This window comes from Podarcis bocagei (assembly GCF_964188305.1).
Source record: "Podarcis bocagei genome assembly, chromosome: 1".
Lineage (NCBI taxonomy): Eukaryota > Metazoa > Chordata > Lepidosauria > Squamata > Lacertidae > Podarcis > Podarcis bocagei.
Window position 1 is genome coordinate 119,688,000 of NC_138125.1, and position 17,408 is coordinate 119,705,407.

Below are 17,408 nucleotides of genomic sequence, written 5' to 3' on the forward strand. Positions count from 1 at the left end.
GTAGGTACATCAGGGGAAAAAACATTCAGAAATGATCAGTTATTTTTGCATGTTTTCTTCTTTGTTTGAGTCTTGCAGGCTACTCGCCCCCCCCCCCCCAAGCATTGCATTTTTGGGAAACAGCAACTTTATATTTTGAAAAATACAATGGCAGCACTGCTGTATTATGTATAATCTCCAGCTTCCAGCGGGGCGTGCACCTGCATTTACACTTGAATTTTTTTAAAGTTTGTTTCTCAGAAGCTGCACTAAAGAAACCCCAAAGTGTTTGTTAAGCTTTGCCAAGTACAAAAATAGGCTTGGGAGTTTGGCATAAGAGATATTAAAGAAAAGGCATATTCCCCCCTCTCTGGCATTCCCTTGAATAATGTTCTGCCATCAATTGAGTCACTTTGTATACAGACAATCCCATTGTAAGTCTGCCTGAGGAACTACAATATTGATATTATTATTCAGCTGCTCATCAAAACAAGTTTATAGGTGGAGTGAAACCTTTGTCAAAAGTTTGTATTGACCTCTTAGTATTTATGCTGGTGCTATTTATATGTTGAGGATATCTTGCAGATTATTTAAAAAACAAACAAACAACCTTTTTGTCCAATGAAGCTTACTTTTATCATTTTCCTACTGTACCATCCAGACTTTCATTTTAAAAAAAAAATCAGCTGTTAACATCTTGCTAATGGCTTTTAACCTGTTATGAAAATGATTTTCCATGTTGTTATCACTTTAGTTGAAATTAAAATTTATAACTATATTTTAAAACTTTTTGCCACAGCGTTTTACCAACGAGGATCATTTGGCTGTCCATAAACATAAACATGAGATGACACTGAAATTTGGTCCAGCTCGTAATGACAGTGTCATTGTAGCTGGTTAGTATATGTTTCTATTAATCCATCTTTCCTTTGGAATGTGCACACATTTTGTGTATTTTCTGTATATGACTCGAACTCTCTAGGCTCATCAGAAGCAACATCAAAAGGCTCCTTATGAAATGAATTTGTAAACTGTGTTGTCTTTTACTTTACTTTTATAAAATTAATCTTCTGGATTTTACTATTAAATAATGAGCAGTCCAATTAAACTGAAATTCTATTTGTAAGGGTTGTCACAGCAAATCATACCTGGCAATTAGAGTAAGGCACTGATGATAGAAAACACTTACATGCACCATCCTAGTTAAATCAATGTCATATATTTGTAAATTGTTATTGGATAAATATTTATCAGTCATTTTGCTTCTCCGTATAAATTTAGCTATAGCATAAAATATTTTTGGTCTCAAAAGCAGTTGGTCAAAGTATATACTCTCTGATCTTTTAATTTCTTTTGCAGTTCCATCCTCTATGGTGATCTTTTCATCTCAACCCCCTCTTTTAAAAAAATCTGGCTGGATAGCAAATAAAGATAATGTTTTGTTAAACAAAGAATGAAGAGGAGGGTCTGAAAGCAACTCTTGCTTGACTCTAGGGAATTACATTTTAAGGATTAGCCTATCAAAAGTGCATGCTAATAACATTTACCCACTACTTTTTCCTGAAACGATGGTTCTTCACCAGAAGTAATTACCAGTTTAGTAATGGGTTGCATCCAAAAGTGCATTACATGAGCAGAAAGACCCATGTACTCACACAAGGCTCTATAAAAGTTTTGCCAATTCTCCCTTGTTACTAGACACATAGAATTCTTCTTGCTCTTCTCTGGACCCAAGGCATTGATTTTTCGTGAAAGCCAACACCTGATAGGCAGATACTGTGAATAAAGTACATCATACACTTTTCTACTGTATTGGCTACAGTGGAGTTGATCCTTTGTGTAGTATTGATCCTTTGCAGGCAATGTAAGTACTATATGAAAAGTATCAGGTCACTACTCTGTGAATAATATGTGTCTTGATTTCTGTACACATCTTTAATCTTTAGATGTTGCATAAAGCACAAGCAACAGAATGCCATGATTTCCTCAGTATTTCCCCCCTTTATCTTTAAATTTCAGCCATTATGTAGTGATCACTATTATTCCTTTGTTAATCCCACAATGCAAGTTTATTGTGTTTTGGGATAGTATTTTATTGTCTATTAGTTAAACAATTATGGTTGAAATTAAAGTTCATTCTCATTAGAATGTTTTGCTCTGGTTGCAATCATCTTCTTGCTTGCTTTAGAATAAGCTGTTTGGATGAATGGAAATTATTCCTTGGCAAATGGGTGAAGAATTGCAGCCAAGGTGCAATACTGTTTTGTTTTGTTTTGTTTTTAAAGTTAAAGTAATCCTTATGCTTAATATTTTTTTTTAGCTCCAGCTGTTTTATTCATAAACTAAAGATTAAGAGATAATTATCAAGCTTAAATGCTACTGATTTAAATTGTTCCCCAATTTCTTCTGTATATTCAGGGAGGCAGGCACATCCCTACAGCTGTATGCCATTTTAAAACACCTTAATCTAGACTTTTCAATGCATTATCATACTCTCCCCGCCCCCCCAGCTGTCCACAGGCAGGCTGATTAAGAACAGGAAAAACATACATTCAGCCATAGCAACAACAAAAATTCAAGGAATATCTCTCTTTTAAAATATGTGATTTCTTGTTGCCCAGTTTGTAAGGTTTCTAAGACTTTTGCAAACCAAACACACATAGAATTTGCATTGTTTCGCCTTCTGATTGTGTTGTGTATATTGGTGATACAGTACTGGTTTTAAAAGGAAAGATTTGGCAAAAAGGCAGCATTGTTTTTTATTAAAGGATACATTAACAGTGAAACCTTTAATTATACTGCACTCCTGGTCAGGATCAGTTGCAAATTTTAGAGTGCCTGAAACATAAAAATTGACATCGATTTGAAAATATGTATAAAAGCCAATATATAATTGGGAAAATCATATATGTATATTTTTAAATTTTAGATCAGACTCCAACGCCAACTCGATTCCTGAAGAATTGTGAAGAAGTTGGTTTATTCAATGAGCTTGCAAGTCCTTTTGAAAATGAATTCAAAAAAGCTTCTGAAGATGATATTAAAAAAGTATGTTTATAAAGATGATCAGAGCTAAATCACTGTGTAGAGTACCAATTGTTTGGGTTCCCTTCATCACTAGGACTCTTTCACCGGTAGAAAAAATGTCATTCTTGTTAATCCTTATATTTTAGAAATATATAGAAACCACACTTGGAGGAAGTATTTTGTGAAGTAACCTTTCTGTCAATCTGCCCTGACAAGTCAATCTCATTAAAAAAAAACCCACAAGTCTATAATGTGAACAAGTGTCATGCTGATGCATGCTTCTCAATTGTGCCAGCTTTGCTCTTTTCCTGTTTATGACTTTCCCAGGTGGGAGGCAACAAACCACAGTACTGGATTATTATTGTGTGTGGACCAGTGCTCATGGTTTATTTCTACAAACACAAGCTCTAAACTAAGTACACACCTTTACACATAATGCTAATCCAATCTTTCCTCCCAGTTGGGGGAAGACAGGAGGAGGAAAGCAGGCACTATGGTTAAACTATGGTTTAACATGATGTGCAAACTAGACTGTACTCTCATAGCTGGGCTGCTAGGAATAATTCCAAATGACACCAAAATACTTACTGTCATTTATTGCTACTTTGCTTGAAAAAGGAAATAAAAGTATAAAAAGTGTCCTAACTGGCATCTGCTTTGTGTTGTTTGCCAGGGATGAACTCCTCTTGCTTGTAACGTGAGTAATATTTTTTTAACGAGGGAAAGTGTGGCAGAATGTAATTTCCTTTCATTAGCTATTACTGCCAACACTGTCTAAAAAGAGATGACAATACTGCTGGCCAGGATATTAGCATCACTGTAAATTGCCTACTCTTTGAAGAGAGTCCTGCTCAGATTTTAAAATGCATCTACCTGATAATTCTTCTAGATGCCTCTAGATTTATCGCCTCTCGCAACACCAATTATACGAAATAAGATTGAAGAGCCTTCTGTTGTTGAGACAACTCACCAGGATAGTCCTTTACCTCATCCAGAGTCCACTACCAGTGACGAAAAGGTAGTAATTTCTCATGATTTAGAAGCGTGGTCTGTACCAGTAAGTTCAAGAAACTTAAGAGCTTCAAACATTTTTGCTCATCCTGTGTCCCCCTCTCCACCTGTGTTATTAATTACAGCACTTCAATAGTCTGAACACAAGAGAGTCCCAACTCATGCAGTTTACTAAAGCCTCTATGTCTGGTCATCTAAAGGGCAAAGTTTGTTGTTCTGAATTATTATTAAAGTACAGTATTGTTGCGAACATTTCTAAAGCATACACAACTTGCCCCCAAGCAGTTGTCTTGCAGTCTTCCCTTCCATGACCTCAAGGAGATTGGAGTCTAGAGGTCCACATGGAAAGTCAATGCCAATATTGCACATTGATACAGCGACAGAGGCTGCACCCATGTTAGGAGAGGCTAAATTGAGGAACTCCTGCACCTTGGCAGCCACATGTACATAGATTTCCTTAATTATGAATTGCTTTCTACGAAGCAATTTCACAATACAACAGAAACATGACAGAAACAATTGCTTGCTGCATATAAAATAAAGCAGTTGCATATATAAAAACAATTTCAAATCCAATACAGATACAGCTGGATGTTTCTATTATCCATAGAGGAAAAACTGAATGGTAAAACTAATGTTAATAAATGGTTTCCTGTTTCCTGTAGGAAGTGTCACTGCAGCAGACTGCCCAGCCTACGTCCACAATTGTTCGTCCAGCTTCTCTACAGGTTCCTAATGTGTTGCTTGCAAGTTCTGACTCAAGTGTCATTATTCAGCAAGCCATACCTTCACCGACTTCTAGCACTGTCATAACCCAGGCTCCCTCCTCCAACAGGCCAATAGTGTAAGTTTTCGATATATTTGCAACTAGTGAAATATCTTTATAAGGTGTGTTTGCGGTTCTTAAATATTATCTCCTCCTTTATCCTAATCCTTTTTTAGATTGATCTTATTTAAAGATAAAATACCTCAGAAGGTTTTAATGGCTAGAAGGGCTGTCCTTTAAAAAACTAATTCCAAGTTTGACGTGTGTGTGTGTGGAACAATATTGGGGACCCAGAAACACTCTTGGTCTTAGATAAGTCATAATCTCTCTGGCTTGGATCTTGAGTTCCTGTGAGTTGATCTCTACTCATGAAAGGCTTCAACGGGAGGTGGGGATGTGATTTTTACAATATCTCTTCCTCCCTCTAAAACAGTATGGGAGATGGTGTTTGGATTTCCGGGGGAAGGGTGACTTAATGAAAACCATCTGCCCCCTTCCTTCAGCAGAAGCTTCCGGTTCTTGGTCCAACATAAGGCAAGTCTGGTTCCCAAACTTGGGCCAGATTCAACTAACCTGTTCCTCTAGCAGAAGCCAGTGCAAGGACTCCTCCTAGTGCAACAGGGATTCCCATGCGCCTCTTCCATATCCTCTCTTTGTAGTCAGGAGAGCCCCCAGAACATTATTTGGGGGGCAGGGGAAGGAGACAGTGATGGTTCTGTCAGGCAAACAGAAATGCAGTTTCCTCTATGGATCCCGTCTTTAAATAGGCATATCAATAATATACATAGTGCCAAAGATGAATGAAATATGCAACGTACTTTGTCCCATAAGTGTTTTTCTTTTTCCATTTGTTTTCTTAGACCGGTGCCAGGTCCCTTCCCACTGCTGTTGCACCTTCCTAATGGACAAACCATGCCTGTCGCTATTCCTGCCGCGATCACAAATTCTAACGTGCATGTCCCAACGGCAGTTCCAGTAAGTATGTGTATATACGGCACACACACATTCTCCCAGACTTTTGAAAAGTCCCAGTCCTCAAATGCTAATTCTTGGAAACAGCTGTGACTCTAGTACCACTTGATCCAGAAGAGAACGAGTGGTAGAAGCCAGTCAGGAGGCTGGCAGGTGGTCAGAGGTCCACAGCATGCAGACCATTGGGGGACTGACGCTGATCCCAGGCACGTTCTCAAGAGAGGAAACAATTGCGAGCATAGGAAACTGAACTTCACTCTTCCTGGGACTGCATGTCAAAGTGGGTGTGGTTGAAGTATAAAAGTGGATGTGGTGAGAACTGTGGTTCCCATGGCTGCCATCCAAAAATCTTTCCCCTGAGCTATTTTCAGTCGTTTTTAATCATTAATTATGCATTACTAAATTCAGGGTGTCACAAAAATCGTCATTGCAGAAAAAAGAGAAATAGGGGTGACCAAGAAATGTGGTATTACAGTAGGGAACCCGTGGGAGCATATTCTGTAGTTTAAAAAAAGCTTTTAAAAAACTAGTGTGTGTGGGTGGCCACAGCAGAGGACTTGCAACAACAGTCAATATTATTTTTATATAATAATTTTTTAAAAATGATTTTTAATGGGGTCTTAAAGATAAAGGTAAAGGGACCCCTGACCATTAGGTCCAGTCGTGACCGACTCTGGGGTTGCGGCGCTCATCTCACTTTATTGGCCAAGGGAGCTGGCGTACAGCTTCCGAGTCATGTGGCCAGCATGACTAAGCTGCTTCTGGCGAACCAGAGCAGCACACGGAAACGCCGTTTACCTTCCCGCCGGAGTGGTACCTATTTATCTATTTGCACTTTGACGTGCTTTCGAACTGCTAGGTTGGCAGGAGCAGGGACCGAGTGACGGGAGCTCACCCTATCGCGGGGATTCGAACTGCCGACCTTCTGATCGGCAAGTCCTAGGCTTTGTGGTTTAACCCACAGCACCACCTGCGCCCCGATCTGGGGACTTAGAAGGCTATAAAAAAAAAAAAATTCAGGGTCAGGTATGGCCATGAGCTGTGGGTTAGCCACCCCTGCTTTAGGTGACTGAGAGGGAAGAAAGACAGGGTGAAGCACTACACAACAGCTTTTAATAAACTCTCATCCCCACAACCCAGGCTTGTGAGAAGAATGGGGAATTTTGTGCAGGACATACATCCTGCTGTTAGGTGGAAGTTGGTTTCCCCCAACTGAACACATCATGCTACCCACTTATAAATAGACTTATTGGAATGGAGGTTCTGCTGGTAAAATTACACCAATGTCCAAATCTAAAGCCATAACAGCAAACTATTAAAAAGGCAAAAATATTGTAGCATAAAAGAACCAAATAAAAAGTAGGCATAATTAATGAAACAATAGTCAATAAAAATAGTAAGAAACAGTAGAACTATAAAACAGAGCTCAAATTCAACCATTAAGAACCTAGATGAATAAGAGTCTTCTTAATTTGGCACCTGGATGGTAGTAGTGTTGGCTCCTGACAAATATCCACAGGGTATCCACAGACAGAGGCCTCAAAAAGTTGGCACTAAAGCAGCTCAATGAGCAATCTTTTAGTGGAAAGGACAGGCACCCTAGCTGTTATAAAGTAGAATGTGCTTTTAGTTGTGTATTAATTCTTGATTATATTGAACAGCTTGTTAGACCTGTCACCATGGTGCCTAGTATCCCAGGAATTCCAGGACCTTCATCTCCTCAACCTGTGCAGTCAGAGGCAAAATTGGTAAGTTCTTCAATAAGATGAATTTAGGCATAATGTAGAAAGTGAGCCAGAAAATCCAATAATATGTTTGGTTTTTATTTATTTTGTTTTATATACAACCTAATTTTGTTTTACATACATATAGATGAACCGTACTTTAAGTCCCAAAGAAATTGGCTATGTGACTATATTTGTGTGTTGTGCAGTACTATTGCATTTTGGAAAGCAGGACCTTGAGAAAAGACTACTTAATAACAACCACAGCAAGAGTAAATAATCCCTAACAATTATACAGCATTTTGTAACTTTCAAAGTATTTATCATTTGTTATCACGTAATGCTATCACAAATTCTACATTAGTGGAACTTTCTGTAGAGTGGGCCAATGTACGATTTACAAGTTAATAGTTCCGCTCTGCATTAATGCAATGAATGCACCATACAAGTGACTGAAAATTCCCTTTCTTAGCTTACTGTTCAGCAATTTGAATTTCCACCCATTGTAGAGAATAAGTGAAAAGACGCCTATGACCAGAAAACAATGGCTGAGTTCAGACGTCATACTAATGTTGCTAAACAATGGCAAGACATTAATGGATCTTGCCTCCTCCTGAGTTCATATCTCCCTCCCCCAATCTCCCCACACATAGAAGGTGGAGCTTGGAAGCTTTCATGTTTTGCTTTTGCTTAACCAAGGCTTCTTACATTGTCCAGAATGATTTGAAACTAAACCTGGTACAGTGGTACCTCGGGTTACAGACGCTTCAGGTTACAGACTCCACTAACCCAGAAATAGTGCCTCGGGTTAACAACTTTGCTTCAAGATGAGAACAGAAATTGGGTGGCGGTGGCAGTGGGAGGCCCCATTAGCTAAAGTGGTACCTCAGGTTAAGAACAGTTTCAGGTTAAGAACAAACCTCCAGAACGAATTAAGTTCTTAACCCGAGGTACCACTGTACATGGTAACTTCAAAACTTGACTTCTAAAGTTATAGTCGCAGGACACAGCATGCTCAGTTAATCCAAACAAGAAATGAAAGCTCCCAAATGTCTCCTCCCAGCTTTGTGCAAGGAATAAGTGAGCCTTGGAGCAGCTAGATTCACTCATGTCTTGTTGAACCAGGGATGGGCACCCTTTGACCTAATTTAGTGCAAATTTTTGCCTAATTTCATGGGGAAAGGAACAGATGGAATAATGGAAGAGTAGGGGATAGACCATGCAAACAATCAGCCCTGTGGCAAGAGCAGTCTGTTTCTCCTCTGGCAGCCTGCTGAAAAGGGACAGCAGAAAAAGAAGGAGAAAAGAGAAAAGGGTTGCCCACAATTGGCCCTGCCCCCTGTCCACATATAGGCTCTAAGAAATGACCCTCAGTGGAATGTGGCCTTTAATAGAAAAACAGTTTGCCCACTCCACACTAAGCCATATTTTACTGTGACACCCAAGTACAGCCATTGTTAGTGAATAGTAGAAAGGATGGGAGAATTCTGAAGACATTCAATGATAATCGCAAATTTTTGGATTGCCTGGGAGTCTGCTACATTCTGATCTCCTTACTCTGCTTATCAAGTGAAAAGGAACCATGGGAAGTGGCAATTAAAATTACCTAATTTGTGGTATCAAACAGGGTGTTAAAAGATACCTCTGTAAATTATACAATTACAGAATCCTATTTTTATTGCTTAAATCAATCATTGGCTTCCTTATGATGCATAAATTAGTGCTTCCAATGAATTCTTTATTTAATTGCCTGTGTTTTGCATCTATACTAATAGCAAATTCATTTTCTCAAGTGCCTATCCTTATGTTTTCAAAATGGCACCACTTACAAGCAAGAAGGGGGTATTGGCATGTTCAGGGAAACCCTGAGGTTTTCAAAAGACCAAAAGATCTTTGGCAGGAGGCAAAATCTTAGAGAACCAAACAAAAAACCAGGACTGAGTATGCTCAGTAGATGCAAAATGCTAACTGTTTGACTGGGAAAGAGGGGGGGTGGCATTGGGATAGAAAATCAAGGAGAGAGAGAGAGAGAGAGACTACTTGTTCCATTTCTTGTAGAAATGCAGTAGCAGACAAATGCATGCATTAACAGAGACTACTAAATCTACCTGGTAGCTAGAGAGAGGGTACCTCATTTTAAATTGGTTAATTCCCAACATGAAGCATTTTAGGAGACTGGTGATGCCATGGTTATGTTGGAAAGGGACCTTGCATACCTGCTTTGTGTTCAACATTGCAGGGGTAACATGCACATGTTGTGGCCAGTTGGAACATAGGAAACTGCCTAATATTGAATCCATCTAGTTCACTGTTGTCTTCACTGACCGGCATCGACTCTCTAGGGTTTCAGATGGGGGACATTCCCAGTGCTACCTGGAGTTTCTGGGAATTAAACCTGGAACATTATGATTACACAGCAGATGCTCTACCACTGAGCTACGTTCCTTCTGCAATGAAATTAGAATGAAACTGTATCACTGTAGGTGTTTCAGATATCGCTCCTGGTGTGTAGCAGATGAAATTCAGTGGTGACCTTTCACAAAGTCAAGGATACATAGTAATAAAGAATGTCATGGATATTTTTTGAAATCAGCTCTGGCATGGGCTGCTAATTTTATACTGCATAGAAATGAAAGTTTTGATAAGTACAATGTTGCACCGGTGGGCATGGCAGGACTTCCTTTCCTCCTTGCTACAAGCCTCCAGAGCACATCTGGGTAACTGCAGGGGCTGTGGCAGGGAGGGAGGGAGGATGAGTAAATCTATTTTGTGCTAGTGAGAATTGGTTGTGTAAGTGGGGTGCTGCATCTGGCTATCATGCTTAGATTCTCCCTGTTGCAGACCTAAAATGAAATAAGCTCTGCCCATGAATATGTACTCTTGTATAGAAGTATTACATTATTGTTAAGCCAGTGTGTTATTGAAAGGATGATATATAAATACCCTTTGATAAGAAAAGTTAAAATTACAAGAGCAACTAAAGCATTATCAGGAAAATGTCTCTTATGAGAAGTAGCCAAGAAATTGCCAGAGTTTGTATGTAATAATACACTGTTGTTTGGCGTTGTGAATAAGTGGCTCAGGCTCACAGACGCCCTCTCATCTTTGCCCTCAAGAGCAGCAGGTTGAAAGTGTTCACTTTCACTTTAGGGAAACCGTCAATTCCTGTTACGTTCGATCTTGGGAGGCCCTGCCTTATTTTAAGTGTGACTAATTAAAACAAACCAGGATAGCAAACGTCATTTGATCCTGATTTGTTAACAAGTCATAGTTAAAATAAGCTAGTTTCTTGAGTTCAGGTGAAACAGGAAATTCATTTACTCAAAATATAAGTTTTCCAACTCTGCAAAGTATAACCTTTCAACTTCCCCATGTGAAAAGGGAGAAGTGGAAGAAATCCTCTATACCAGCGGTTCTCAACCTGTGGGTCCCCAGATGTTGATGGACTACAACTCCCATCATCCCTGAGCTCTGGCCTTGCTAGCTAGGGGAGATGGGAGTTGTAGTTCAACAACATCTGGGGACCCACAGGTTGAGATCCGCTGCTCTATACTGTAGCAAACTTTGCTGGGCTCAATTCTGCTAACCGGGCTGCTAGCAGAAGCCTGTGCAATGACTTCCACTATTGCAGCGGGGCTCTCCCGCCCCCGCCCCCCCGGCTGCCTCTTCCCCCCACAAAAGGCTACATTCCTCCCATTTTGTCTGAACCAGGATTTTAACTCTTAAAAGATGTGTGAGAGGAATAGCAGCCATATTTTTGTTAACTCATATTTTTGTTAACTCAGGACTGGTGTTTGTAGTTCAGCGTTATCTGACCTGGAATTGCTCAGAATACTTTTGTAGAATTTATGTGTCAGAAAAGAAAAACAATGTAGCAGCGTGTTGTGAACCTTTATACGTGCAACATGGCAAACTTTTTTTGTTATACAAATATAAAAGAAGCACATCTTGAGAAAGCACAGGAGAAATAGCTGTGTTTAAGTTTTAGCAGTCTCCTTAGTTGATAAAATTTGGTGAATATTTGCATTTCAACTGTTTCTTTCAGTGAGGTGATGGATACTTTTTAAAAAGTAGCCATCAAAACCTTGTTTCTTGGATGCAGAGAGAGCTGCAGGGCCTGGAGACAATCTGAGGAACTGTATCTGACTGGATTTATCCTGGAGAAGAAGACAAAGGAGCATGAGTACTGTTCTGATTTTTGTATAGGTTCAGTAAAAATGTAGGACTATCACCCTTTGAGTTTCAAATGCAAGTATATTAATCGTTCCATATATATATTAGAGCTATGAACCTAGGATTGCCATACGTCTGGGTTTTCCCAGGAATTGGTCTCGGAAAATGGCGTTTGGGCAGATTTTTGCCGAATTGACAAAATGTCAGTGAAAACCCGGACGTATGGCAAGCAGAGCAATTTTTTAAAAACCAAGCTTTAAAAAGCCTTTAAAAAACCTAAAAAATTGTGGGGAGTGGGGGAAGATGTTCCCAAAAATGTCCGGATTTTCACTTTAGGGAATATGGCAACCGTTAATGAACCAGTTAGAATTTATTACCTCTTCAGCAATGTTAATAATTGCTTCAGTTCAGATGACACAATTAGAAAATGCTTCTGTTGATTAATGCATGGTTTGGGAATGTCTCAAAGGTTTAGAGGATCACTTGGGGGGTATCTCAAGTTTTAAAACCCACTCACATTTTAAAATCTCCATTTTTATTCCACCAGAACTAATTTACTGATTATGGGATGCTTTCACTTCTAACATTACATATGACAGTACAAATATTTTTATTGCTTATCTCAGCGTATTTTATACGTTAAATCCTAATCAATGTCTGCATACATCATGACTGAAAATTCCTTTTTCTTTTCTCTCATCCTGAGAAATGAAAATTTAGAAATGAGAGCAGTAATTAATTTGTCTGATATGCCTATCCTGCATTCATCTAAAAGAATACACTTCTGCCCATTATATACCTTATAATTACATGCCCCGAGTGTTTGTCTTGCATTGAAACCTGCTTTGGGCTCTCTAGTGGCATTTCATAGTGTTGCCAGCTTGGAATTACACGACTTAACATGGCAGATCATGCTGAAAAGTAGGTTCCTCTATATTTCTAAGTTGTGAATGCATACACACACAGAGAGAGAGAGACAGACAGACAGAGTGATACTGCTGTGTCTTACTTTCCATGCTTGTTAATGTTTACATAATTACTACTGTCTTAGATTTAATCCAAATGACATTACGTATATATACATATACATATAAATAAATATAAATATAAATAAATATAAATGGAATGAGTGCTGCCAGTTGTAAATAGGAAAGGCCCTGGATGCTGAAACTGGTGAATCAGGGGGGGGGGGTCTGATTCCATTAATGTTAGGCTTTGGTTGACCAACTTTCAACAAAGGTTGAAATTGCAAAATATGTTTGTGTAACATAGATTTTACCCCATTTTTCAATTTAAAAAATGCTCAGGGTGTCATACAGTATAGCACAGTGTTTCTCAAACTTGGGCCTCCAGCTGTTTTTTGGACTACAACTCCCATCATCCCTGAGCACTAGTCCTGCTGGCTAGGGATGATGGGAGTTGTAGTCCAACAGCAGCTGGAGATCCAGGTTTGAGAAACACTGGTATAAAATAACAAGAAAATACAGAAAATTAATTTGTAAAACAGTTCCTACTGAAACATGTCAGGGATATTAACAAATGACTGCAAACATGCATGCACCGGCAAACAAGTTCAGTTGAAGCTGTAGGGGATTGAATATCAATTTTAGTCAGTACGTACTAAGCACTTATGGAAAAATAACAGTATTTCAGTACCTAAATACAACATACCAACGTTCAGAGCTCTGGTGATGACTTATATTTGAGGGTAGGGTGTCCTTAGCCAGCATATATACTGTTTGAACATAATATTATTAGAATTATAAAACTTGAAACAGAAATTCATTAGATGATACAGAGCTTCATTATTACCTCTAAAATGTCTGTGTTACGTTCCTTCCTGTTCATATCTTGAGAGACCGAGGGGGAAGGGGAAGATTGTCAGAAATCATCCATGAACTGAGCTGCTGCTCACAGAAGGTGCCTTGCCTCATTTTGAGTGATCAGTCCCTGTTAACCCCCACACTCGAGCCCACCCCATTTAGCAGGTTCCCCTAACCCTAAGGAGAGATGCTTCAGACAGCTTGTGGAGCTGTAGCTGGGAGAAGGGGGCAATAAAGTCACCTTCCACCAACTCCCTTCAGTCACAGTTACTCGATCCAGCTTCTTCATTGCTCCTTTGTTGAATTTTCTATTGCAGCCTCCCTGGGACAAGTACCTGTTCCTTTGTACTCTGTAGATTGGAATGCATGCTAATGGCAGTACATAAATAATAGATACAAGTGTCTTCAAATGAGAGATTGGGGGTGAATTCATTTGATGGTCGTCTTCGATTTTGTTTCAGAAAGCATCTGAGATGTTATATTTGTAGCAAGTGCAGAGTTAACAAATCATTCTATATAAAAACAAATAAGACCCTCTGAATTAGAAGTGCCTTGCCTCTTTAAAAAAAAATATTGTAAGTGATGCTCTCTGGAGTTTTCCACATACATTTTTTTTTTAACACAAACTGAGAAATACCTGAAGCATAGTGGGTAGCCAGTAGGTTTTCTGCAGGGGTTACTACTGAGAATTGACAGAGGGCATCCTGGCAAATGTTCAGAAACTCGCATTAACTTTGTTGAGCTCGGCATGGGACCTTGTGTTCGGCAGAATTCTCCTGACCTGCCTCTCTGCATGCCGAGCTAATCAGCAAACACCTAATGAGCCTGCTCTAAAGAAACAGACCCTCTCCCAGCCTACTTCATTTTCATAGATTCTCTGGGGGGAGGGGAGAGACAAGACTTCATAAGGACTGATGATGCTGCAAAGACCACAATAATGATAATTAACTTGCTGAATTTAGAAGATTATGCTGTTAATTAGTTGCAAAATAAAGATAAGTAATAGAGGAGCAGATGGTAAGATAACACCCAGGAGAAGGAGGGTTATTACTCTGATGAGGTTTTGTGGCAGATATGAAATATGGATCTGACTTTTTCATAAATTGTTTCTACAATATATCCTCTTGTTTCTGTGAACTCGTGATGGAGCGATCTATTCCTACCAATTCTGACAGATGTGATAGGGATTTATTTTGAAGGGTATACATATTTTTTATACTAAAAAAGATGCCTTTGCTGTTCAGGATTAGAATGTCGTCAGTGTTTCAGCAATATTGCAAATACAAATTGAATGACTATCAATGTACTTCATCATTTCTAATTATACTTTAAATATGTATTTTATTATATCACTAGAGAGAACATTAACAATCACTATCAACAGTATGGTGCAGTGAATAAAGAGCTCAATTCTACAGCTTAGTGGGTAGCCTTGAGCAAATTTTCTCTCAACCTTACATACTTTGTCGGGTGGTTGGGGGTACATGTAAATTGCCCCAAGCTCCTTGGAGGAAGAGCAGACTTCCAAATGGTGGTCATGAATCTACTTAATAGGTTGAAATTGTTGGGTTGATTATTGGAACATTTTGAAGGCTTTAAAATATTTGAGACTATTTAGGAACAAATATTCAAACTTGTTACACAGGGCTGTCCCGGAAAGCATGGAATCGTTTTGCACTCTTCCTATAGGTGTTGTGATTTCCCTTGTCCTGTGACTCACCTCTCCAACTTCATCACTCCTTTCTTCAGTGACTTGGTCCATTTTTTGTCCATTAATGCTATGGTGGGAGCAGGGGGGTGGATGGCCTAAATTGTTCAATTCCTTGGGAACTTGAGGCATCCCTTCTCAGAAGCTGTTGTTAACCTGCCTCAGCAATTTGACTGGAGAGAATATAGTCCTGAAGGCTGAGGCCCTGGTGCTGGCTGAGCCAAAATACTTCTGTGGCTTGTGAATGCTTCTGTGAATATATAGTGATATATTTCCCAGTTGAGGGGGGCAGGGGGGTTGCTGGCTGAGTGAAGCAGCAAGTTCTGAGCCAATTTAGCTTTGCTGCTTAAGCAAAATAGCTTGAGGAGTGGGACAGCTGTGGCCAAGCCATAAGTAAGTATGAGAATGGACGGGAAATGGACCTAAAGGCCATCAGCTGGATATTCCTTCTATAACCATATATACTATGTAGTTAGAAAGACAACGTAATATTTTTAAGGGGTTTTTAATAGTGTTTTTTTTTTGCATTTATTAATTTATATTTTATTGTAAAAAAAAAATCAAATATCAAGCAGTAAAGTGATACACAAGAAAAGGAAAAAGAACAAAACACAGAACTGTGTAAAGGTGGAAAACATTATATGAATATCTACAAAAAATACCCTAACCCATACATTCTTTTATAATTTTGATATTATCCTAATATGAACAGAAATATTAACAGTCCACTACATTTTGTATAAATTCGTTCCAAATATTGTCATGTTTATCCAAGCAGAGTCTATGTCTGTAAGCAGTCCATTCATAGGTTGCAAGTGTTACCATATTATCAACCCACTGATTAAAGAACGTAATATTTTTAGTGATCATTTTTAGTTATTGAACTATGGAACAGATACCTATTGTTATCCTCTGGTCCCTTTGATGTTTTTGGTACTTGTATTTGGCCAAAAGCACTGGATCACTTTGGCGGTGTGTACAACTCACATCACAATCTGAAGTACCCCTTCTTACTAGCTCAGAAATATACTCATACCTTAAGCATATAATAGTATTTTTGCTAACCATTTTAACTCTGTGTTTCATACCCATCATCTTGTTCACATTGTGGATCTATAGCTTTCTGGAACTAGAAGAAGTGGTATTAGTCAGTTCTTTGTAAAAGGAAAAAGACAGGGGAGGCAAAATGAAGTACAGGCAACTGTTTTAGGCGCGACTGATGTGTGTGCAGTTGCGCACATGTGCACAGCATTGAACCTGGAAGTGACCCGGAAACGTCATAAAAGACATCACCGAAAGGGGGGGGGGCGGAGGCAGAACAGGTGCAGAATGGGGTTTTTCAGTTGAACACAATTTCACACAGGCGTGCAGTGACATTGAATGCAAATCCTGCGCAAATCAGGGGTTGTCTGTACAGTGGTACCTCAGTTTAATAATAGCCCTGTTTACAAACTCTTCGCTTTACAAACTCCGCAAAACCGGAAGTAGTGTCCCGGTTAGTGAACTTTACCGGCGGGAGGCCTCATTAGGGAAAGCGCGCCTCGGTTTAAGAACAGTTTCGGTTTAAGAACGGACTTCCAGAACAGATTAAGTTCGTAAACCGAGGTACCACTGTATATGCTTAGAATGAAAGCAGTTGGTTGTTTCCAGTGCTGTGCGAGTGGATCTGCACTTGCACAAGGGAAGTTTCCTCCCTTCTCATGGCAGCACCCTGCACCCTCCCAAAAGCCTCTCCTGGAATTTTGGGGGTCTTCATGAGAGGTATGGAATGGAGCTGCAGCAGGAGGAGGAGAATCTCCGAAAACTGGGCATGAGCAGCTTTCACAGGCAACTCTTAAGCTAGTGAACAGCTGGGTAAGTTGACTATTCCGACCTGCAGTTGTTCATGGTGGAAAAATTCATTTTTGTCTTTCAGAGATTGAAAGCTGCCTTAACCCAGCAGCACTCTCAGGTCCCAAATGGAGATACTGCAAAGGGACAAACAAGTGGATTGGTTAGAACTCAGTCGGAGGAAGCACGGCCACAGTCGCTGCAGCAGCCTGCTACATCTACTACTGAAACACCGGTAAGAAGCCTTGCTTCTGGTGCTGTTTGCTACCATATAAACATCCTGTGTTACTTCCTGACAGACTCTTAGCTTAGTGTTATGTGCAAACCAGCAATCTTGGCTTACAACAAACAAGGCAGCTTCATTAACCCATGGTTTGTAGTTGACTTGTTTAGCG

The 17,408-nt window shown here is 39.5% G+C and overlaps 1 protein-coding gene across 8 annotated transcripts in view; it reads left to right on the forward strand.

Annotated features, from left to right (window-relative positions):
• ATF2 (activating transcription factor 2) overlaps nt 1–17,408 on the forward strand; it is a 38,445-nt gene that overhangs the window by 11,515 nt on the left and 9,522 nt on the right. For 4 of the 8 annotated variants that reach the window (XM_081180905.1, XM_081180903.1, XM_081180906.1 and 1 more), the window contains 7 exons: nt 779–875; nt 2,909–3,027; nt 3,896–4,024; nt 4,683–4,861; nt 5,644–5,758; nt 7,417–7,503; nt 17,099–17,248. In XM_081180905.1, the coding sequence (XP_081037031.1) occupies nt 779–875; nt 2,909–3,027; nt 3,896–4,024; nt 4,683–4,861; nt 5,644–5,758; nt 7,417–7,503; nt 17,099–17,248 (876 nt within the window). The remainder of the gene's footprint in view (nt 1–778; nt 876–2,908; nt 3,028–3,895; nt 4,025–4,682; nt 4,862–5,643; nt 5,759–7,416; nt 7,504–17,098; nt 17,249–17,408) is intronic. The other 4 variants (XM_081180909.1, XM_081180907.1, XM_081180910.1 and 1 more) reach the window with 1 other exon arrangement.